This window comes from Papaver somniferum, chromosome 6, assembly GCF_003573695.1.
Source record: "Papaver somniferum cultivar HN1 chromosome 6, ASM357369v1, whole genome shotgun sequence".
Classification (NCBI taxonomy): Eukaryota; Viridiplantae; Streptophyta; class Magnoliopsida; order Ranunculales; family Papaveraceae; genus Papaver; species Papaver somniferum.
The window spans coordinates 102,885,709-102,903,234 of NC_039363.1; the positions used below are offsets into that span (position 1 = coordinate 102,885,709).

At 36.8% G+C, this 17,526-nt stretch overlaps 2 protein-coding genes across 2 annotated transcripts; one reads left to right on the forward strand and one right to left on the reverse strand.

Moving 5' to 3' along the window:
• Positions 1-9,387: 9,387 nt before the first annotated feature.
• Positions 9,388-11,435, forward strand: LOC113285983 (GATA transcription factor 19-like). The gene is made up of 2 exons (XM_026534715.1): positions 9,388-10,689; positions 10,809-11,435. Exons 1-2 carry the CDS (start codon positions 10,081-10,083, stop codon positions 11,151-11,153), a joined length of 954 nt encoding a protein of 317 aa, XP_026390500.1. The 5' UTR covers positions 9,388-10,080; the 3' UTR covers positions 11,154-11,435.
• Positions 11,436-11,900: 465 nt separating this feature from the next.
• Positions 11,901-17,005, reverse strand: LOC113288653 (sugar transporter ERD6-like 4). Its single transcript, XM_026537756.1, has 18 exons — positions 16,604-17,005; positions 16,438-16,500; positions 16,268-16,357; positions 16,093-16,152; positions 15,925-15,990; positions 15,770-15,835; positions 15,575-15,650; positions 14,802-14,866; positions 14,599-14,691; positions 14,357-14,440; positions 14,148-14,232; positions 13,574-13,620; positions 13,403-13,465; positions 13,022-13,081; positions 12,848-12,913; positions 12,697-12,756; positions 12,403-12,517; positions 11,901-12,280 (listed from the first exon to the last, which is right to left on the reverse strand). Exons 1-18 carry the CDS (start codon positions 16,802-16,804, stop codon positions 12,168-12,170), a joined length of 1,473 nt encoding a protein of 490 aa, XP_026393541.1. The 5' UTR covers positions 16,805-17,005; the 3' UTR covers positions 11,901-12,167.
• Positions 17,006-17,526: the final 521 nt, after the last annotated feature.

The window sequence follows — 17,526 nt, forward strand, 5'->3', positions numbered from 1 at the left end:
TGAGGAAGTCCTTAAGGATGCAGTATTGAGCATCGTGTGCGAAATCCTTTCCCTTCCAGTATCGCCATTCCACTCGTGACCGCTCTTCAGTTTCAACAATGGTTTCACCGTTAAGTCGATACCGCCTTACAATGCGAACTAAAGCAATAAAATCTTCAATTTTTTTTCTTATATCAAACAATCGACAAAATAACGCGGCACGATGTCAGTTGTGAGGGTTCCCGGTATCGGAGCAGAATCTTTCATGAATTTTTCCCCAATAACTCTGACTCATTATACCATTCATGGGACGTTCTTCACCCCTTTTTGGATAATAGGCTACATAGTGTGTGCATAGTGATACATCTTCATTTAAAGAAAGTTTGGAACATAAACTTCCATTTTTCCAGAGATATGAATCAAAACTGGGTATCTAGAGTGGGTATATATAGAATCTACGTGAGTAACGACTAATATTTTCAAAAAAAATAGTCGTTCTTCGAAATTTGTGAATTTAAAAATTAAGGTTCGGCTTATAACGTAATTTGACGAATGGGCCGAACCATGGAAGTTTCACTAATGAGTCATATGTCCATCTTAGGTTCGGCTCAAAATATAATTTCTCATATCACCCGAACCTGTTGGGATTATGTAAAACTACGAGTAGCTTGATTCGATCCTTTAATAATCTTCGCGGGACAGCCCAACCTAACACTGTTAATATATAAAAAAGAACAAAGCAAGTGGATGATAATCTAAGTTAAATTCTTTTGGATATCATAATAATCTAACCTCCCAAACATCAGAGAAATAGCTAACATTTAAACCGGAAATACAAGTCAAAGATAAGTTAACATTTAAACCGGAAATCTAAGTTATATTCTTAAAAGTTAAACTAAATCCAAAACATCAAATTGCAATAACAAACATATTCATGCACCACCACCTCGACGACCACCTCCACGATCTCTTTTACCACCTCCACGATCACTTCCACGGCCTCTTTTGCTTGCTCCATGTCCTTCTTTTCCTCCACTTCCGCCTTCATGTTCATCATTGGTATCAGATGCATTATCACCTCCACTTGGGCCTCCGGGTTATTGTCGGGTTCTCTTCATCTCCTTTTTCTTTTCACTGATGGATTGACCTAATGCTAATGACCTCTTCCAATTCGTTGCATAAACCTTGTTGCTCAGCCACTGATGTCGTCTGTTTGCAACTAACTTTCTTCTTCATTTTCTTCAACAACTTAGTTGCCGATGACAAATAATTTCATTTCAAACCAAAAATTAGAAAAGAATATACTTTCATATATTATAATACTTTTGAAAGAGTAAATAAAGAAATCATTTACCACTACCGTCATTGTCTCGGATACACTATGGATTTTGTTGTCAGCCGCTTTCTTTGCCGCAACTTCCTTTGCTTGTGCCTCCGCAATTTCATCTTCGACACGATCTTGACTTTCTCTATTAATAATGAAGGTATGGGAAATTTGATTATACTAATGCATGTACTCATCTAAAACTTCACAAGGATTTTGACGCAAACTTTCTAACCCATCCCAACTCAACATGTTGTTATCCATTTCATTCCAATGACGAAGCGATGGCTCGGGATCATATTTTGGTTTCCATGAAGCAATGGTGCTCTTTGTGCCTTTACTTCCCTTAAGAAATAACTTGAACTTTTGGTTATCGTGAAACGGTACTGTTTGGATAAATCCAAATTAGCGGAGTACTCGACAAGGATCAAAAATTATACACCCTCCTGGATAGAACAACAGTATGTATTACATCCCTAAAGGCATATCTTCATATTGAACAACTTCATCGTTTTGTTCTTCCGTGGTATATGATTCAAATTCAACATCGTGTCCATCCAAATAGTCTAACTTTTCTCTTAAAGAGATTATATTTTCGGGTTTATCCTTCTTCTTATGGCCTTTGAACTCATATATTGCCGAAGTTGGAAGTGTTTCATCCACCACCTCAATCGGTGTGCTTAATCCCAACTTTGGGAAATGATCATATACCCACACCTACATTAAGCGCATAGGAAAAATAATAAACTAGAGCATAAACCTTGGAAATACAGACAAAAGTTCAGCTCAAAATTATAGCACACCTTATATTGTTATAGGCAGAACCTGAAAAGATTAAAGAAATTGTTCAGGTTCGTCTCAAAACTGAATTACCAAGATGGGTCAAACTTGTCAGGTTCGTCTCAAAATTGAATTAGTATTATAGGCCAAATTTGTCACTGTGGTAGACTAAAACTAGAGAGCATATGCAAAGTACGTGATCAAGTAACTAAAAAATGGAATTAAACTTATTGAGAAGGAGTTGAAAGAGACTGAAGTTTCCTCCAATGTTTCTAGAGTCTAGCCTAGAGGTTATAGAAATTGACCTGAGAAGGAATGGAACACAAGCGGTTCCCCAAGCGTACTCATGAATCTTTGAAAGATCTTTTAAGAATTTGAGAAATTGAGCACTAACTTTGTTGCCAGTATGGTCGGGAAATATAATTCGTCCGAGAGTGTACAACGAATAAGTAGCAGCGGTCTGGTTTACTTTAGTCGCGTCCATCACCAACCCATCCTGAACTTTCTGCACAGTGTTCTCGAACATAGTTTTCAAATATGTCATCTTGAAGGACTTCAACATATTTGGTTTGTTATCGAAGCCACGACGTACGCTTTCCACTACTTTAGCGGCGCAACAAAACTCCAACTCGGTAGTATCACGATCCCAATCGAGAACTTCTTCGGCCAACTTATAAAGTTGTTCCCAATCCAAATCATAATATTCAGCATCTACACTTTCCCCACGTTCTTTAAGAACTATAACCCTATCAGCGTCATCAGGTGTGATTGTCATCTCGCCGAATGGAAGATGAAATGTGTAATTTTCAGGACAGAATCTCTCAATAAATGAAGACAGGGTCACTGAATCACAATCCTTTTGTTCATGTTGCATTGCTTTCTATAGACCAGAATTTTGAACTATAACTTGAACCTAGCTCATCAACCTCCTTTGTCAAATCCCAAGATGCATCCCTTTGGTGTCTCAAATTTCTAACAGCACGCCTATGATCCGGAGTCTCATAGATTCTCTTTGCCCACGACTCCTTGACCAAACAAAACCTTTCCTCCATCTTGAAGAAGACCAGGTATTAGAGCGTTCATATGGGTAGGTATTACGTAACATCATCTGGAATATAAAGATTTGTCTTCCGTGGTTCAGCAAGTTTCCTCTCTTTTATTTGTTTTTTTGGTTGTGGTTGTGGTGGTTCTTCTTGTTCATCATCTTCATCTTCTTTATCTACAACGGCTTATTTTCCACGCCTTCATGGTCGTCGCTACTCATCTTCTTCTTCATCTCCGTCTCCATTTAGATTACCATGTACTTATCCTCTGCTTTCCATCTCAGTGGTTGTAGTAGTATTTCATTGTTAACTTTACTTCCCTGAACTTGCCCTTCTGGTTGTATCTCTGTCTCTCCATTTGATGTATCAGAGGTTGTGCTCCCTCTTTTATGTGCACCCAAATTTTTGTTGCCTACTCGAGGTCGGGGAGTTTTAACTTTAGAAGGGGTTATTTCCATAGACCTCATCTTCTTGTTCTTTTGAGTTACAACTCTACCACCATCACCTTTGGTTTGTTTCCTAACACAGACAAGAAAGTGTAATTAACACATACACCATACTAGGTTCGGCCAATAAAACAAAGTTCGCATAAATTATATACTAAGTTCGGCCTTAATAACATAGTTCGGCCTATAACAAAAAAAATTAAACACGTAGAGAGATGTTCGCCTTAAAACCTATAGAAGTAAAATCGGCCGAACTTCATTGAACAACAAAACTGTGCCTAAGTAATAAGTTCGACTGAAAACAAACAGAAGTCGAATGAGACGAAATTCACTGTAGTCTGAGTTCGTCTCAAAACTAGAATACTAATTTTGGGCCGAACTTCATTGAACTACAAGTAATAAGTTCGCTCGGAAATAAAGAGAAGTCGAATAGGACCTCACTATAGTTTGAGTTCGGCTCAAAACTTGAATATCAATTTTGGGTCGAACTGCTCTTCCACATACCAAAAAATAAAACAGAAACCTAGGTTCGTCTCTTTTTGTAACAAAATTTTAGGCCGAATCCACTTCTAAAAACCCTAAATTCAACTAGCAAATTCTAATTTATCGATCAAACAGAGTAAGAACAATAAAATCAAGATGGGTTTGTATGAAATACCTTCTAATATACATTATCGGGGTATTCGAATTTGGATTTTTTGAATCAACGTCCCTCAACTGTCTTTGTTCTTCACTTGCCCTAGAATTTGTTTGATTGAATTGGACTCCAACGTGCGCGTCTGGAAGTAAATCTCTAGCGCAATGCTTCATTCTAGACATTGTTATTGTTTGATTTTAATCAACGATCAAATTTTTTTCATCGAACGATTAATTGTTTATGGAGGGAGAGGGGATGAGTTAGACTGGTTTTTTTTTTATTTTATTAATTTTTAAGTTTTTAATTTAGTCAAAGGGTATTTCTGTAATCTAAGTAGTTTCAGTTTCAAATTTAAATTAAGTTGAAGGGTATTTAAGTAATTTAATCTAATTAAAGGGTAACCTAGTAATTTTGGTATGGCTTGGACACCCCTTACAAAGATATCCTATATGGCATCATCATTTAGTATGCCTAAAAAACATCAATATGCCTCAAAATAGGATTCAAAACTAAAACTCTTGTGATAATTCAAACGGGTGTTACTTGTACAGATGTCAGACCAGTTTATTAAATTTTAGGGAAAGTTCGAACCCGCCCATTTAATCTAACCAGACCTGCCTAGGCGGCACCACAGCGGGTTGTAACAAGCTTTGGACTCCTCCGGACATAGGTTGGCTCGGGCAGGTACAGACATGTAAAATATTTTCTGATATTATTTACAGCCATAGTCGTCGATAGCGTAGAGTGCAATGGGCTGTGTAACTGTACGTACCGAGGTGGTGGATCAAGTTAGGGCTCGCAGCAGGACCCCAGCATGTACCAATATATGCAAATATGGCAAATTATGAGTTTTCTCTTTGATAATTGAAGTCGAACGGTAAAACGATCCTGCTGCGATCTTGGTTCTAATCATAATCAGATGATCTTTTGCATTATCAGGCCAGTTGTGGGTCCCATGAAGAAGACATCTTTGACCACTTACAAAAGTATAACCTCTTTTCAATATAAAATTATTGAGGGTCGGTCAGTTTTATCAGTTTATTTCAAATTTTCCAAAGTAATAATAATAAATGGAGAATCAATTTGAATCATGACATCGACTTATGTTGTGGTCTTTTTATGAGTAAATATTGATTTCCCTCGATTATTATGATTCATGTAGGGTCTCATCATTATCTAGCCAATGAAGTAACCTCATATCACTTATGAGATCAAGGAATAAGAATGAGGATGATGGTTTCAATCTCTATTCTCTAGCTAGTTTTGGGGTTCTATTATCAATCTCATCTAGTCCTAAATTTTGGGTTTCCCTCACTAATGTTTTCCTTTTTTGCAGCTTTTGAGGAATCCAAATCTACCTTGAAAGTACTCAAATGAGAATCTGACTTTAATTATAGTTTACTACTTTTGAATTAGATATGCATAATACAACACATTCCGATGTGGAAAAAGGAAGAAAAGAATTTTAAGACCCAGCTAACTTGCATATTCCAATCGAGTACGTTCATGCATGCATGCAGCTGTATCATGTAGATCTTCATATGATGATTAGCTTGAATATTGTTGCACGTCTGCTTCGAATATTGCACACATGGCAGCATGCATATATGTTAAAGACCTTTCTCAGAAAAGGTTTAGGGTTTAGACCTTCTAAGCCTAGAGATGTCTGTCCGGATGTGTTAGAATCTTGATAATGTGCTTTGATTCTTTTTCCTTTTTTTGGTTGCTTTTTTTAGTTGATCGGTAAATATTAGATTGGTGAGTCAGAAACAAGGACGGGAAGGTAAAAACAATGTCCCCGGTACAAATACAAAATAAAAAGTTATTTAGAAGAGTTGCAAAAAATGTATGATACAATTTAAAAAAGAAATAAAGATTCAAGAGTCAGAATAATTTGTACGATAAAATTTAGCTGCATTGGTTGGTAAGTAGGATAACTTAACTAGATCCTGCTGAAAAAAGCACAATATTAAAGCGGAGGTTTTCAGAAATTCAAATCATTTATATCAAAGTTATTAAATATCATGTAATGAACCGGTATCATTATAATACAGTGGTAAAATCATTCAATATAATGGAATTAATGATCTTAATTAGAAACTCGCTGGTACTAAACTTAATGAAGTTTTTCACAAAACTGGTGCGGAGAGTTGCTAAACTCCTCTAAATCACAAACATTCAATGATGGTATTAATGACCTTAGTTAGAAATGTATAATTCCACCAAACATATCTTGGAGTAAAAACTTTTTGAAATGTGGTCATTTTTTATGGGCATGTAGATCTTTGTAAAACAAACGTATCCCCAAAATATTAGTTTCCAATATGCTACCGTTTAGATTTTGTAAAAAAGTAGCGTTACACGTGTAAAAATAAGAGTATGCCGGGATCTCTCTTCGTATAATTGGCAACCCTTTAGGAAATTTTTGTTTGGAAAACTAAACACAGTCCATTGCTGATGTTTTAGTATATCTTGGGAACGGGAGACAACTAATAAATGTGGGCCCAACAGAATCTAATACCCTCAAACCAAAAACACTATGATCGTTAAGAGCATCCACAGTGGGCGAGTATAACCAAATTTATGGGATGAGATCCTAACACAGTGGGACGGAGTAAAGATCAAATTTGGACCAAAGATCAAATTCCAGACCAAATATGGTCGCGACCAAATCCCAAATTCTAATATAATCGGGCGTAAATTTAAAGTACGCTTGATGCTGGGCGTAAATTTAAAGTACGCTTGTTAACGGGCGGAGATTTAAATTACGCCCGATGAAATTTTAATTAAATAAAAAAAAAAAAGGAATGAGGCGGACTTTAAAAGTCCGCCTGTTAAAATTTACAAAGAATGGGGCGGACTTTTAAAGTCCGCCTGATGGAATTTTAATGAGGCGGACTTTTAAAGTCCGCCTGTTAAAATTTACAAAGGATGGGGCGGACTTTTAAAGTCCGCCTGATGGAATTTTAATGGGGCGGACTTTTAAAGTCCGCCTGACGAAATTTTAATCATGTACCGTTGCGTCACACCACGGACTAAACCCAAATTTTGGTCTTTTTTTTGATCTTTGATCTTTGGTTTTGATCGCACCACTGCAGTTGCTCTAAGCGTGTAATTTGTTCGAGACTTATAAAGTGGACATGCAAGATTTCTGTTGACTGACCAAGAGAAAAAGTTATTTTTGCATGGCGATTTTTGAGTTTGAGTTTGATTCAACAGAGGAAAGATGTCTTTAATTTTCTGCTTTATAGAAGAGCAAATCAAGAAAAATAAAGCAATTTTCAAAGGACTAAAGTTTTTGTTCTATTATATTCCCCATCTAAAAAGAGATACAGTAAGTTGAATTTGAATTACGGATAGATTTTCTGGGTTGATGAGCTTAATTACGTACTTTTATAGTTTAATTAAAGCAAGTATCAAATCTCCTTAAAAAGTTTTTGTAAATTGGAATTCATGCATGGAAGTATATGATATCTTCGTCGTGTTTGTTGTTGTTTGTGGGTAATTAATCGTCCTGTTTGTCTGATGCATGGAGGTACACAAATCTCCAGAAAGCTAAATGGCATACACACACACTGATCATGATCACCCTCTAGACTAATCTAGCTTTCTAGCTAGCAAGCAGAAGTTAATTAACAATTATTATCAGTATCCTATAACTTACTTTGATTTTGATTCTCTCGTTTGATGAATTTGATTCTGAATCATCTGCACATTCTTTAGATCAATAATGGGTGGTCAAGAATATATTAAAGAGACAATGTAGTAGAAGTACTTATTGGATTTTGGAGTGTTATTAATTTTGAAATATATATTATTTATAGGGTAGGCAAGACTTGCTAATTAATTAATTAAATTCAATACTAAAACATGTATGTTTGATGAGATGAGATGGTCACATAACAATAATATGATGTGATGACAGAGAGAAGCAGTAAGTACTGGTGTATGTACTGCTGATGAACTGAGCTGATCGATCATCAGCAACAAGCACCAACCAGCTGCCTGCATCTGCATGCCAGGTATATAAATAGATTCGTTAGTACTCCCGCGATGATTAAAGCTTGCATATTCTACTTTATTGGTGTCTAAAATATCTCTACACAGGTTTTGAAATGGAGTCAAATGGCCAAGTTTTTGACTGCCTGCTCTAGTACGAGTAATTTTAACTCATTTTATTTACTTTTCAGATACAGAATAGGAGTATGCTATGTGCAAGCCATAAGACTATTGTGTTGTGTAACAATTTCAATGACGTAAGTTCGAAACTCGTTAGCATCGATTATTATTGATGGACATAAAGAAAATGACACGAAGAAATTTCAATATTAGGTGCAGGCGTGCAGCCCTTACCTCGCCATGAGAATATTTTAAACCTCACCATAAAATTTAGTTGGGATATGGCTTGATCAAGTTCTTGAATGCTATGGACCACATACCCCATATCCTCAAATTTAAAGTTCTTGAATGCCATGGACCATGGTCACCAAATTTTCCACAAAAATTTCCTCAACTCGATTCCTAAATAATCTAATTCACTAATTTAGGGATGTTCATTCTGAAATATCAGAACATGCCCATACAATTGTCCTGTGGAACCAACAACCCAAAACACAATTTGTATTTAACGGTGGCGGTGCGTCAGTACACGGAGTTAGCTGGACCTGAGATCGGCTTTGGTTTGATATGCTCTGAACATATCGAGTAGTACAGATTTTAGATTTGTATATCCTCATGCAGCAGCAGATTCGATCATGCACACACATATTTTTCTCCATTGAAATGCATCATCGATTCAGTCAGCTAGGGATTTAGACTCGCTCAGAGAGGGGAGAGTGAGGGACAGTGCCTCGTGATCGGAGAAGGACAGAGAATACTACAATAAAAACATACTGTAGGACTAGGATGTGCATCCAAGACTAATCACGTGCATGCATTGAGTGAGTGACTTACTTTTTGACTACCCAATGACCAACGTCTCCTCCCATATGCTTCTCTGACTTACTTTTTTCCTCTTCTCCTTTTTTTGTTTCTTGAGCTAATCCATGTCTGTCTCTCTATCTCTATCTGATCAGGAGTTTAGAAATGGTAATGCATTGGTCATCATCTAGGGTTAATGTGTGTGTATATATAGTAGTTTGTGATGAACTTAGTAACATCAACAGTACCACTGTACTTACTACGTATGTGTATCCCCCCTACTAGCTAGCTTTAAAATCCCACAACCACACACTTGATTCTGCAGCTCTAAAACAAAAACACCCCATCTCATCATTTCTCTGATTCTACTGACTACTCCCTTAATGTGATCCAGGTCCTTTTCTATAAATCTTTCCCTATCTCCCCTTTTCTGTGTTTATTGTATCTCAGTTCTCTATATCTTTTGATTTTCTCTATCTACTAATACAACAACAACAACTAACAAGGACCCGGGGTTGTGAGTCTTTCTGACTACTGCTGACCAGTCTTTTGTCATTACCTATTCACAACACTAGCTATACCACCTAACCATCTCATCACTGTCCTCATCATCTCATCATCACTTGCAAAATCTCTGTCATACATTAATCTAGCTTTCTTTCTTTTAATGATCCTCAGTGATTAAATTATTGCCTCTTCTCCCCTTCTCAAAGTAAATTTTCATAAGGTATTTCCAGTGCTTCTCTAGCTAGTTTTCAAGCTATACATTTCATTTACAAACCAACCCTACAAGGTACTCATCTGCTCACACTTGCTCATCATCATCATTTTCTCTTATCATCAGTTGGGGTTGTTTGCTGTTTTCAGATTTGCTACAATTTTAGCCAAATATAGAAAAAAGTAGAAACAATTGTAGGTAAAAAGAAACCGGCCAACAAAGATTGATTGATCATGCAAAGGTGTAGTAGCAATACCAGTTCTTACCAGTACTGCAGTCATCATCCAGTCGGTACATGTTCTTGCCATTTATATCAACCTCATCATCATCATCACCAGAGTACTTCATCATCACATCAACCATCATCAGGAAAGAATCCTTTCACTATGTTATTCTCTTCATCATCTAATACCAAAAGTTGTAGCACTCAATATTCAAACCCTAACAATCAAAACAGTAAGTCCTTCGATGAACTGGATTATCATTCATATCCGATCATCACTTCGTCATCACCTTCTTCTGCAGTGGACTGTACACTCTCATTAGGAACTCCTTCCACTCGTAAAACTAATAACTCAGTTATGATCGACAATCATCGAAAATCTACTTCTTGTTTAACATCATCATCAAAATATTGTAAGTCATGGGATGTTTTTCAGCCCAACAGTAAGAATCATCATCAAGAACAGCAAAGACATACTTCATCGACTGCACATAATATCAAGAATATCATCAGCCGAGGATATAACAGTGTCAACAGAGATCAGACAATTGGCCGAAGATGTGCAAACTGTGACACGACATCTACACCTTTATGGAGAAATGGACCTCGAGGTCCTAAGGTTAGCTTCTTAATTCATGTGATGCATAAAATCCATTTTTCCATATATAGGTGTTGTCAGCTGTATACTAGTACTATCTAGCTAGTGTTGGAAGTAACATTGTTTGATTTTGCATGCAGTCACTATGTAACGCGTGTGGGATTCGGTATAAAAAGGAAGAACGACGCGCCACTGCAAGCACAACCACCACCAGCAATGTGAATGTTAACGGTGCAGTTGGAGAGGTGATGAGTCATCCTAATCAACAGTCATGGGCGCCACATCACTCGCAGACTCAACCAAGATTAAGTACTTCAGCATATCCTACTTCATCAACGACTTCTCATTATCACGAATTCAGGTTCATCGGAGATGATGATCGTTATCACCATCACTCCAACACTAATACTAGTAGTACTGGTAGTGGTGGGATTCCTAATTTCCTTTCATGGCGACAACCCACCCTTGTCCATCACTACACATAGGCGATGGATCAAACCCTTCAGATTACTGTCATAAAGTATCGTCGACGATGATAATTCTGTCAGAGAAGTTCTTAATTTTCCATTTTTCCCCTAGCCCAATCATGTGATTTCCACGAAGAACAGTAGATATGTTGTTTAAATTTCTTTCTTAACTTCCAGTAGTTAGTTTTATTGCTGTGTTGTTGTTTTTTTTGTATTTGGCGTTGAATTTTGTTTAACTTTTGGAACACAGTATGTTCTAGCAATTTAGAAGCTAATTAAGATGGATCTTCTTCCCCAAAACAATGAACAAACCAAAGCCTAGAGTGATTCAATAAACTAGCGAAGTATAAATCAAGTGACTGTACAACTAACATAACAAGGGGTTGAATTGGAAAGGTTATAAAAGTCAAAAGACTGATTTAACTAACTACTTTAGGTGCGAGGCCAAAGTTTTTTCTAAAAAAAAAAAAAAAAAAAACTTTGGCCCCGCACCTAAAGTTTAAAGCTCGTGTATGACTAGATTGCAAAGCTCGTGTATGACTAGGTGCGAGGCCAAAGTTTAGGCCTTAGTCTAAAGCTCGTGTTTATTGAGGACTTGGAAACATGCTCCTCCTTCTACCTGACCTTATGTCTAGAAGAACATCTCCAACAAACACTCAATTCTCAGCCGACCATACTGTTCCGCCGGTTGTATGACTAGATTTCAAAATAAGAAACTAACTTATCACTTGCAAACATTTATATGGTTCGGAGGCCTCGAGAACATGATGTCGATAAAATGATTCATATGTGCACTGAAAATGCCTGTATACATAATTTCTTTGCCGTCAACATTTTGAAGAATAAGAGGAACCCATTGTTAAAAACTTTTTTAACATACAATATGAAACTTAAAATGTAAGACAAAAAATAGAACAAGACGAAAATTAAGACACGAATAAATGGTAAAAATTTCCGAACAGTTTATATGCAAGAAAGGACGACGCGAAATAAGAATATCTCTGAAGACTTCCCCCATAACCAAAAGAATATTTATCTGAAGGACCATTGAATTTCTTCTAGTGTCCTCCCCTTTGTCTCAGGCACCCATAGTGCCACAAATGCCACTGTGAAAGCACTCACAATGGTGTAAAGGGTGAAGGTTCCTGTTTATCAAGTAGTGGCCAACGTAATTAGATATGAGAGTGAGAGAAACAGAGGGACAGAGGTGTTTACCAATGGAATGGGGAACATATGTTAAGAGACAGAGAGAGGGGGAGAGACCAACCTCCATTACTCCAGTTCAGAAGCAAGTTCGCAGTCATTGTGATCACCCAAGATGTGAGCCAATTGGCCAGTGTTGCAATACTACCAGCAAGACTCTTAATATTCACTGGAAGAATCTGTAGTGACAATATCAAAAGAGGGTCGAAAATGAACCCACATTCGTACGGAAGTAACTATTAGCTAAAAAAATCCTAAAAGATAAAATTTAATGATATTGTAGTTTGGTTAGAGCTCCAAATTTTAATGTTTCATCTGAGTGGGGACCAGAAATAGAAGTCAAAGAGAAGATGTGTACCTCAGACATTATAACCCATGGAATTGCTCCCACTCCTAGCGAAAATGAAATAACAAAGGCCTGAAATAGTATTACGACAAGTCAAACTAACGGATAGAACATTTCAAAAGTAGAGGAGTGAAAGAGAGAAGATTGCATAAGAATTACATACCACGAGTCCAACGAGTGACAATATGCCCAAAATGCTGTAGAAATGAGAATCCTTGTCTATGACTTCCTACATCCCAAAAGACAGAAAACAGAAACCCGGTTCAGACTAGCTTTTACGACAGGCAATAAATTTTTAAATGCTCGTCAAACACAGGAAGTCTAAGGTGTTACTGACCTTCAAATAGAACGCAACTGAGACAAGGAGAAGACTGGCAGTCATTCCAGATGAGGACACCTGGCAAATTTTCAACATTATTTGATGATAAAAATAAGTAGTTTCACCAGACCATAAAACAGCTGGGTTAGGACTAGAATGACAACTATCATTCTTTCAGTACTGGTACATGTAAGAAACAACATCATTTGGTTTTATCACCATATAGATTATCTGAACCAGGTTTTCAGCGACTCTCCTGGATTCAAAATTTTCTCTCCGTGGAAAAAGTACCAATTTCACTCTTATCTTTCAGTAGCCAAAAAATCTATGAATCAGGAGACTCATTGTTGGGTTAGCTTCATGGATTTAGATCACAAATCTCAGCTTTTGCGTACTTACAATTAGAAGAAGCCGACGACCAGCTTTATCCACCAACCAAGTAGTAACTCCAGTTGCAATAACCTAAACACATGTAACGTTGCTGGTTTTTACCAAAAGTGCATACCATGAAGAACAAAAAATAGATGAGAGAATTAACAACGCATGCGAGGATGAAAATTATTTACATACCTGAACGGCTCCAAGTCCACAAGTTGCCACATTACTTGATGAGACCCCTGGTTATATTGACAGCATTAGAATATATATTTCTTAATAAGAAAAAGCGAAAAGAAAGGCGGTTTGCAATCTTTTAATTCCGCTGTCTTTAAAGCTTGATCGCTGAATTATTAGTGATCAGAATCCACCAAGTATAAAGCTGCACTGGACTACCCATAACTATGTTCCTCAAGTTGTAACACTGATATTCCCAAGCATATATTTGTCAACAAAAAGATTTCTTTTTGAGACACCAATCTCTTGTTCTCTGGTACCATGTCCCCATGGATTCGTCTTTTAGGGCCAAGTTTCCAAAACAATCTATGCACAATGCTCAAGCCTAGTATGGAGGCCACCTTATGGTTTAATATTTAACTATATCAACAAAACTTAAGATGTGCTAAACACCTGGAGTAACAAACTGTTAAGAGAACATGATATGCTCTGGTTCAGAGATACTCCCATGCATTCTCAAGTGCCAATAATAGTAAGTTCTTCCCATGTTCCTATCTACTGAACTGAAAAATCATGCACATGCTGAGCTTACCAGCAGCTTTGAAAATATTACTGGAGTAGAACAGAATGCCATTTATTCCACTTAGCTGCTGAAGCACAAGTAACCCAATTCCTACCTGCAGCAGATCATTCACTCTATAGATATTAGGTTCTGATTTTCCAAACATTTTGAACATGAGAAACTTAACTACAACAAAATAAAAAGCTACAGAGGAAAATCTATTTAAACTACAATAATACCATGAGTGGGAACCAATATCTTCTTTGCTTGAGATCAGAGAAGCGGATTGCAGTTCTTCGAGTTGATGATGTTTGTACAGACCTCTACATATTGAAAATTTCAAAGAAAATGTTACAAGTTACGAATAAAAATATCTTTTTCATACACCTTTATGTGCCACATCTGAACTGATCAGATAGCTCAACACAAAGATGCCAATAGACAATAGTACACTAATAAAGAAGAGAAATTCAGCCAGTACCTTAATTTCATTCACTTCAAGAGTAATGTCAGTATCCCATCCCCGCAAAACTTGTAAAGATGCTTCAAAGTCTTCCGTCATTCCCATTTTTGCCTGAATATCAGGAAACAAAACTGCATCAGAACTGAAGCAAGATATAATACCAGGTTAGCATGCATGATGCTCTCCTTCTTCTGCTTCAAAAAGAAAAAGATTGTGCATACCAGCCAACGAGGGGACTCGGGGATGAAAAATAGCGCTGGGATTAAGATTGTACAAGGAATTATTCCTGCAAGTAAAAGGAGGACGCAACTTGTAAGGTACAACATCATATTCACTGGATACTGACACGGAGTTCTTTTACAAAGTATTATGGAAGTTCTGAGACATGAGTTTGAGGGAATAAAGTTTAGCTATGGAGTTCTTTTACAAGATCAACTTTGGCTATTCGCGTTAATGTTGAAACAACACAGGCTAGTAGCAGCTTCAGTTGATTAACTGGAATAAAGTAGTATATCGAACTTCAAGGAACTTCAGATAGAGCCTGGCTATGATGTGTGCTTTGATCAGCAGAGTAACTCCAAACACTCTAAGAACAACCCATCAAGGTAGATTAGGTATTCTAGCATCTCAACAGAACCTACCAAACAGCCCAAGAAACACATCTAATTATCTTGGGAATCTCACACTAGTCGATGGTATAAGAACCTACGTAACAAACTCCTATTAGAATCATTTGAGCAGGCTTTGAGTGTACCACCTCGTCCCTCACCTCGTATAGGACACATTTTGAGAATTTAGATAGCGCAGACTTCAGCTATGAACACGGAGCATCTCCTATTGGCTTAATACACTGAAGATATAACCCCACTCCTATGTCACTTTCAAAAGTTACCAAGAAACTTCCATGTTCTACTTTTTGGGTAGAAAAACAATGATGGAAAAGAATAATCAAATTGTTTTAGACTCCAAAAAGGTAGTGAGCTTTACGGCTTACCCATAACTGCCAGCACTCTCCATTCAACAAATAATCCCAAGATATAAGCCAACATGATTCCGATTGTGACAGAAAGCTAGGCACAGGAAAAAATAAAAGATATTAAGCCTTGGTGATGTGCTTAAATCTAAAGTTAGCAATAAGCGAAGCTAAAGTCCACAGGGTTCAAACTAGGAAATAGCAAACATGACGAACCTGATTGACTGATCCAAGACTACCTCTCATATCCTGAGGGGCTATCTCTGCTATATAAACTGGCACCTAACAAATTATAAACAGAAAACCAATTAACTTTGTGGATTCTTATGTCCAAAAATGAAGACATAAACAAACTTATGTTGGAAACTCACCACGTAGGAAATGACTCCCACGCCGAATCCTTCCAATAACCTTCCCATGTATAAAAACGAAGAATCCTGCGCAAATGGCAAGCAAAGTAAAGTGAGAGATGGGAATTAGCATCAATGGTACTTCCCTAGAAACAAAACAAGAAAATGATATCCAAAAATTGAACTCACTTTGGCAAATGAAATGGCGAGCCAACCGATGATATTAGGAATAGATGCAATCATCAATGACTGCATATCAATTCAATTCAAGTTAGTTCAGCTCAGCTGATTCCAATACAATACAATACCCATGATTCTCACAATAAAGAAACAGAACTAAAGAAAAAGTAGAGTCAATAGCTACCCCTTTTCTGCCAATGTACTCGGCAATCTGACCACTAGCAATAGCTCCAACCATAGCACCCACATTTGATAAAGAACCAAAAACCGAAAACTGCCAGATAATAAAATAAAACAACACATTGTCAAATTCATTTTCAACTAATCAAAGAAAAATTCAAACAAATTCTTTACCTCTGAAATTGTAAGTCCAAGATCTCGAATAATGTCATCTTGTGTAGGAGAAGAATATCCTCCCTAGTTTAATACAGAAACAGATTGATCAATCAATCAATCAAAAACAATTGAGCTTACATAATTCAAAAATAAGGTTAATGAATTAGGGTTTAGTATATTTTACCGTGAAACCAAACTGAATTGGACCTAAAGCAACAATAAGAACACAAAGAACAACAGAAACTGAACCATCACGCATCATAGCGGACGATCCAATTTTCTCCATCATACTAGATTGTCTTGATCCCATTCTATACCAACTTCCAGTATGCAGAAATGGTTTCCGCAAATCCTTCCCATCTTCACTATCTTCTCTGAAACTCATCTTTTCGTTAATTTCAGAGAAAAACTAATATTATATTTTAGACTGAATTCCTATTCCTCAATAGAATTGAATAGTTAGGGTTTAACGTGATCTTTCATGAAAATGAAAAATCATCATCACATTAACAGAGATTTCAAAATATAGAAAAAGAAGAAGAGTCTGAGGATTTGAAGGGTGGTGAATCTGGTGATGAATGATGATGACAAAGAGATGAGGAGGAGATTAAGGAAGAGGACCACGTTAGGACAAAATCGTAAATGTACACACAGCTATTGTCCAGATAGATATTTCGTGTCAAGATCTTTTCCATATCGCCCCTTGGATCATTATATAATCACTATCCAGTATATACAAACGTGTAATTACATTTTACAGCTTAGTTCTAGTCGTTTAACACGTGTAATCTCGTTTTTATGAACGGTTTGTATGACTTTAAATCATATTGTTGCGCGGCTCTAGGTTGTTGCATCCACGTTTTTTATTTTCTGTTTGGTTGAATATTAGGAGACGACGTGGCAACCGCGTGATCCATGATCCATATTCTTTGTTTTTTTCTGTTCTTATTAAATTATATATTTTTGGGTCGATGCAGTAGCTGTACTATGCGATAAGAAATGAGTTATAATAATAGAATGTAAGAACTATACTTTTCATTCATAATTTAGATTTTAGAGATAAGGATGGCAGTTTAAATGACTGCTACTAGAAAAGAAAGACATTAT

What these genes read in the sequence shown, in the direction of transcription:
- LOC113285983 (XM_026534715.1), top strand. Translation starts at nt 10,081, where the DNA reads ATGCAAAGGTGTAGTAGCAATACCAGTTCTTACCAGTACTGCAGTCAT. An exon ending in ATGGACCTCGAGGTCCTAAG is followed by an intron (nt 10,690 to 10,808) that starts GTTAGCTTCTTA and finishes TTTTGCATGCAG; the next exon opens with TCACTATGTAACGCGTGTGG.
- LOC113288653 (XM_026537756.1), bottom strand. Translation starts at nt 16,804, where the DNA reads ATGAGTTTCAGAGAAGATAGTGAAGATGGGAAGGATTTGCGGAAACCA. An exon ending in CAATTCAGTTTGGTTTCACG is followed by an intron (nt 16,501 to 16,603) that starts GTAAAATATACT and finishes GTATTAAACTAG; the next exon opens with GGAGGATATTCTTCTCCTAC. An exon ending in GTGGACTTGGAGCCGTTCAG is followed by an intron (nt 13,466 to 13,573) that starts GTATGTAAATAA and finishes ACATGTGTTTAG; the next exon opens with GTTATTGCAACTGGAGTTAC.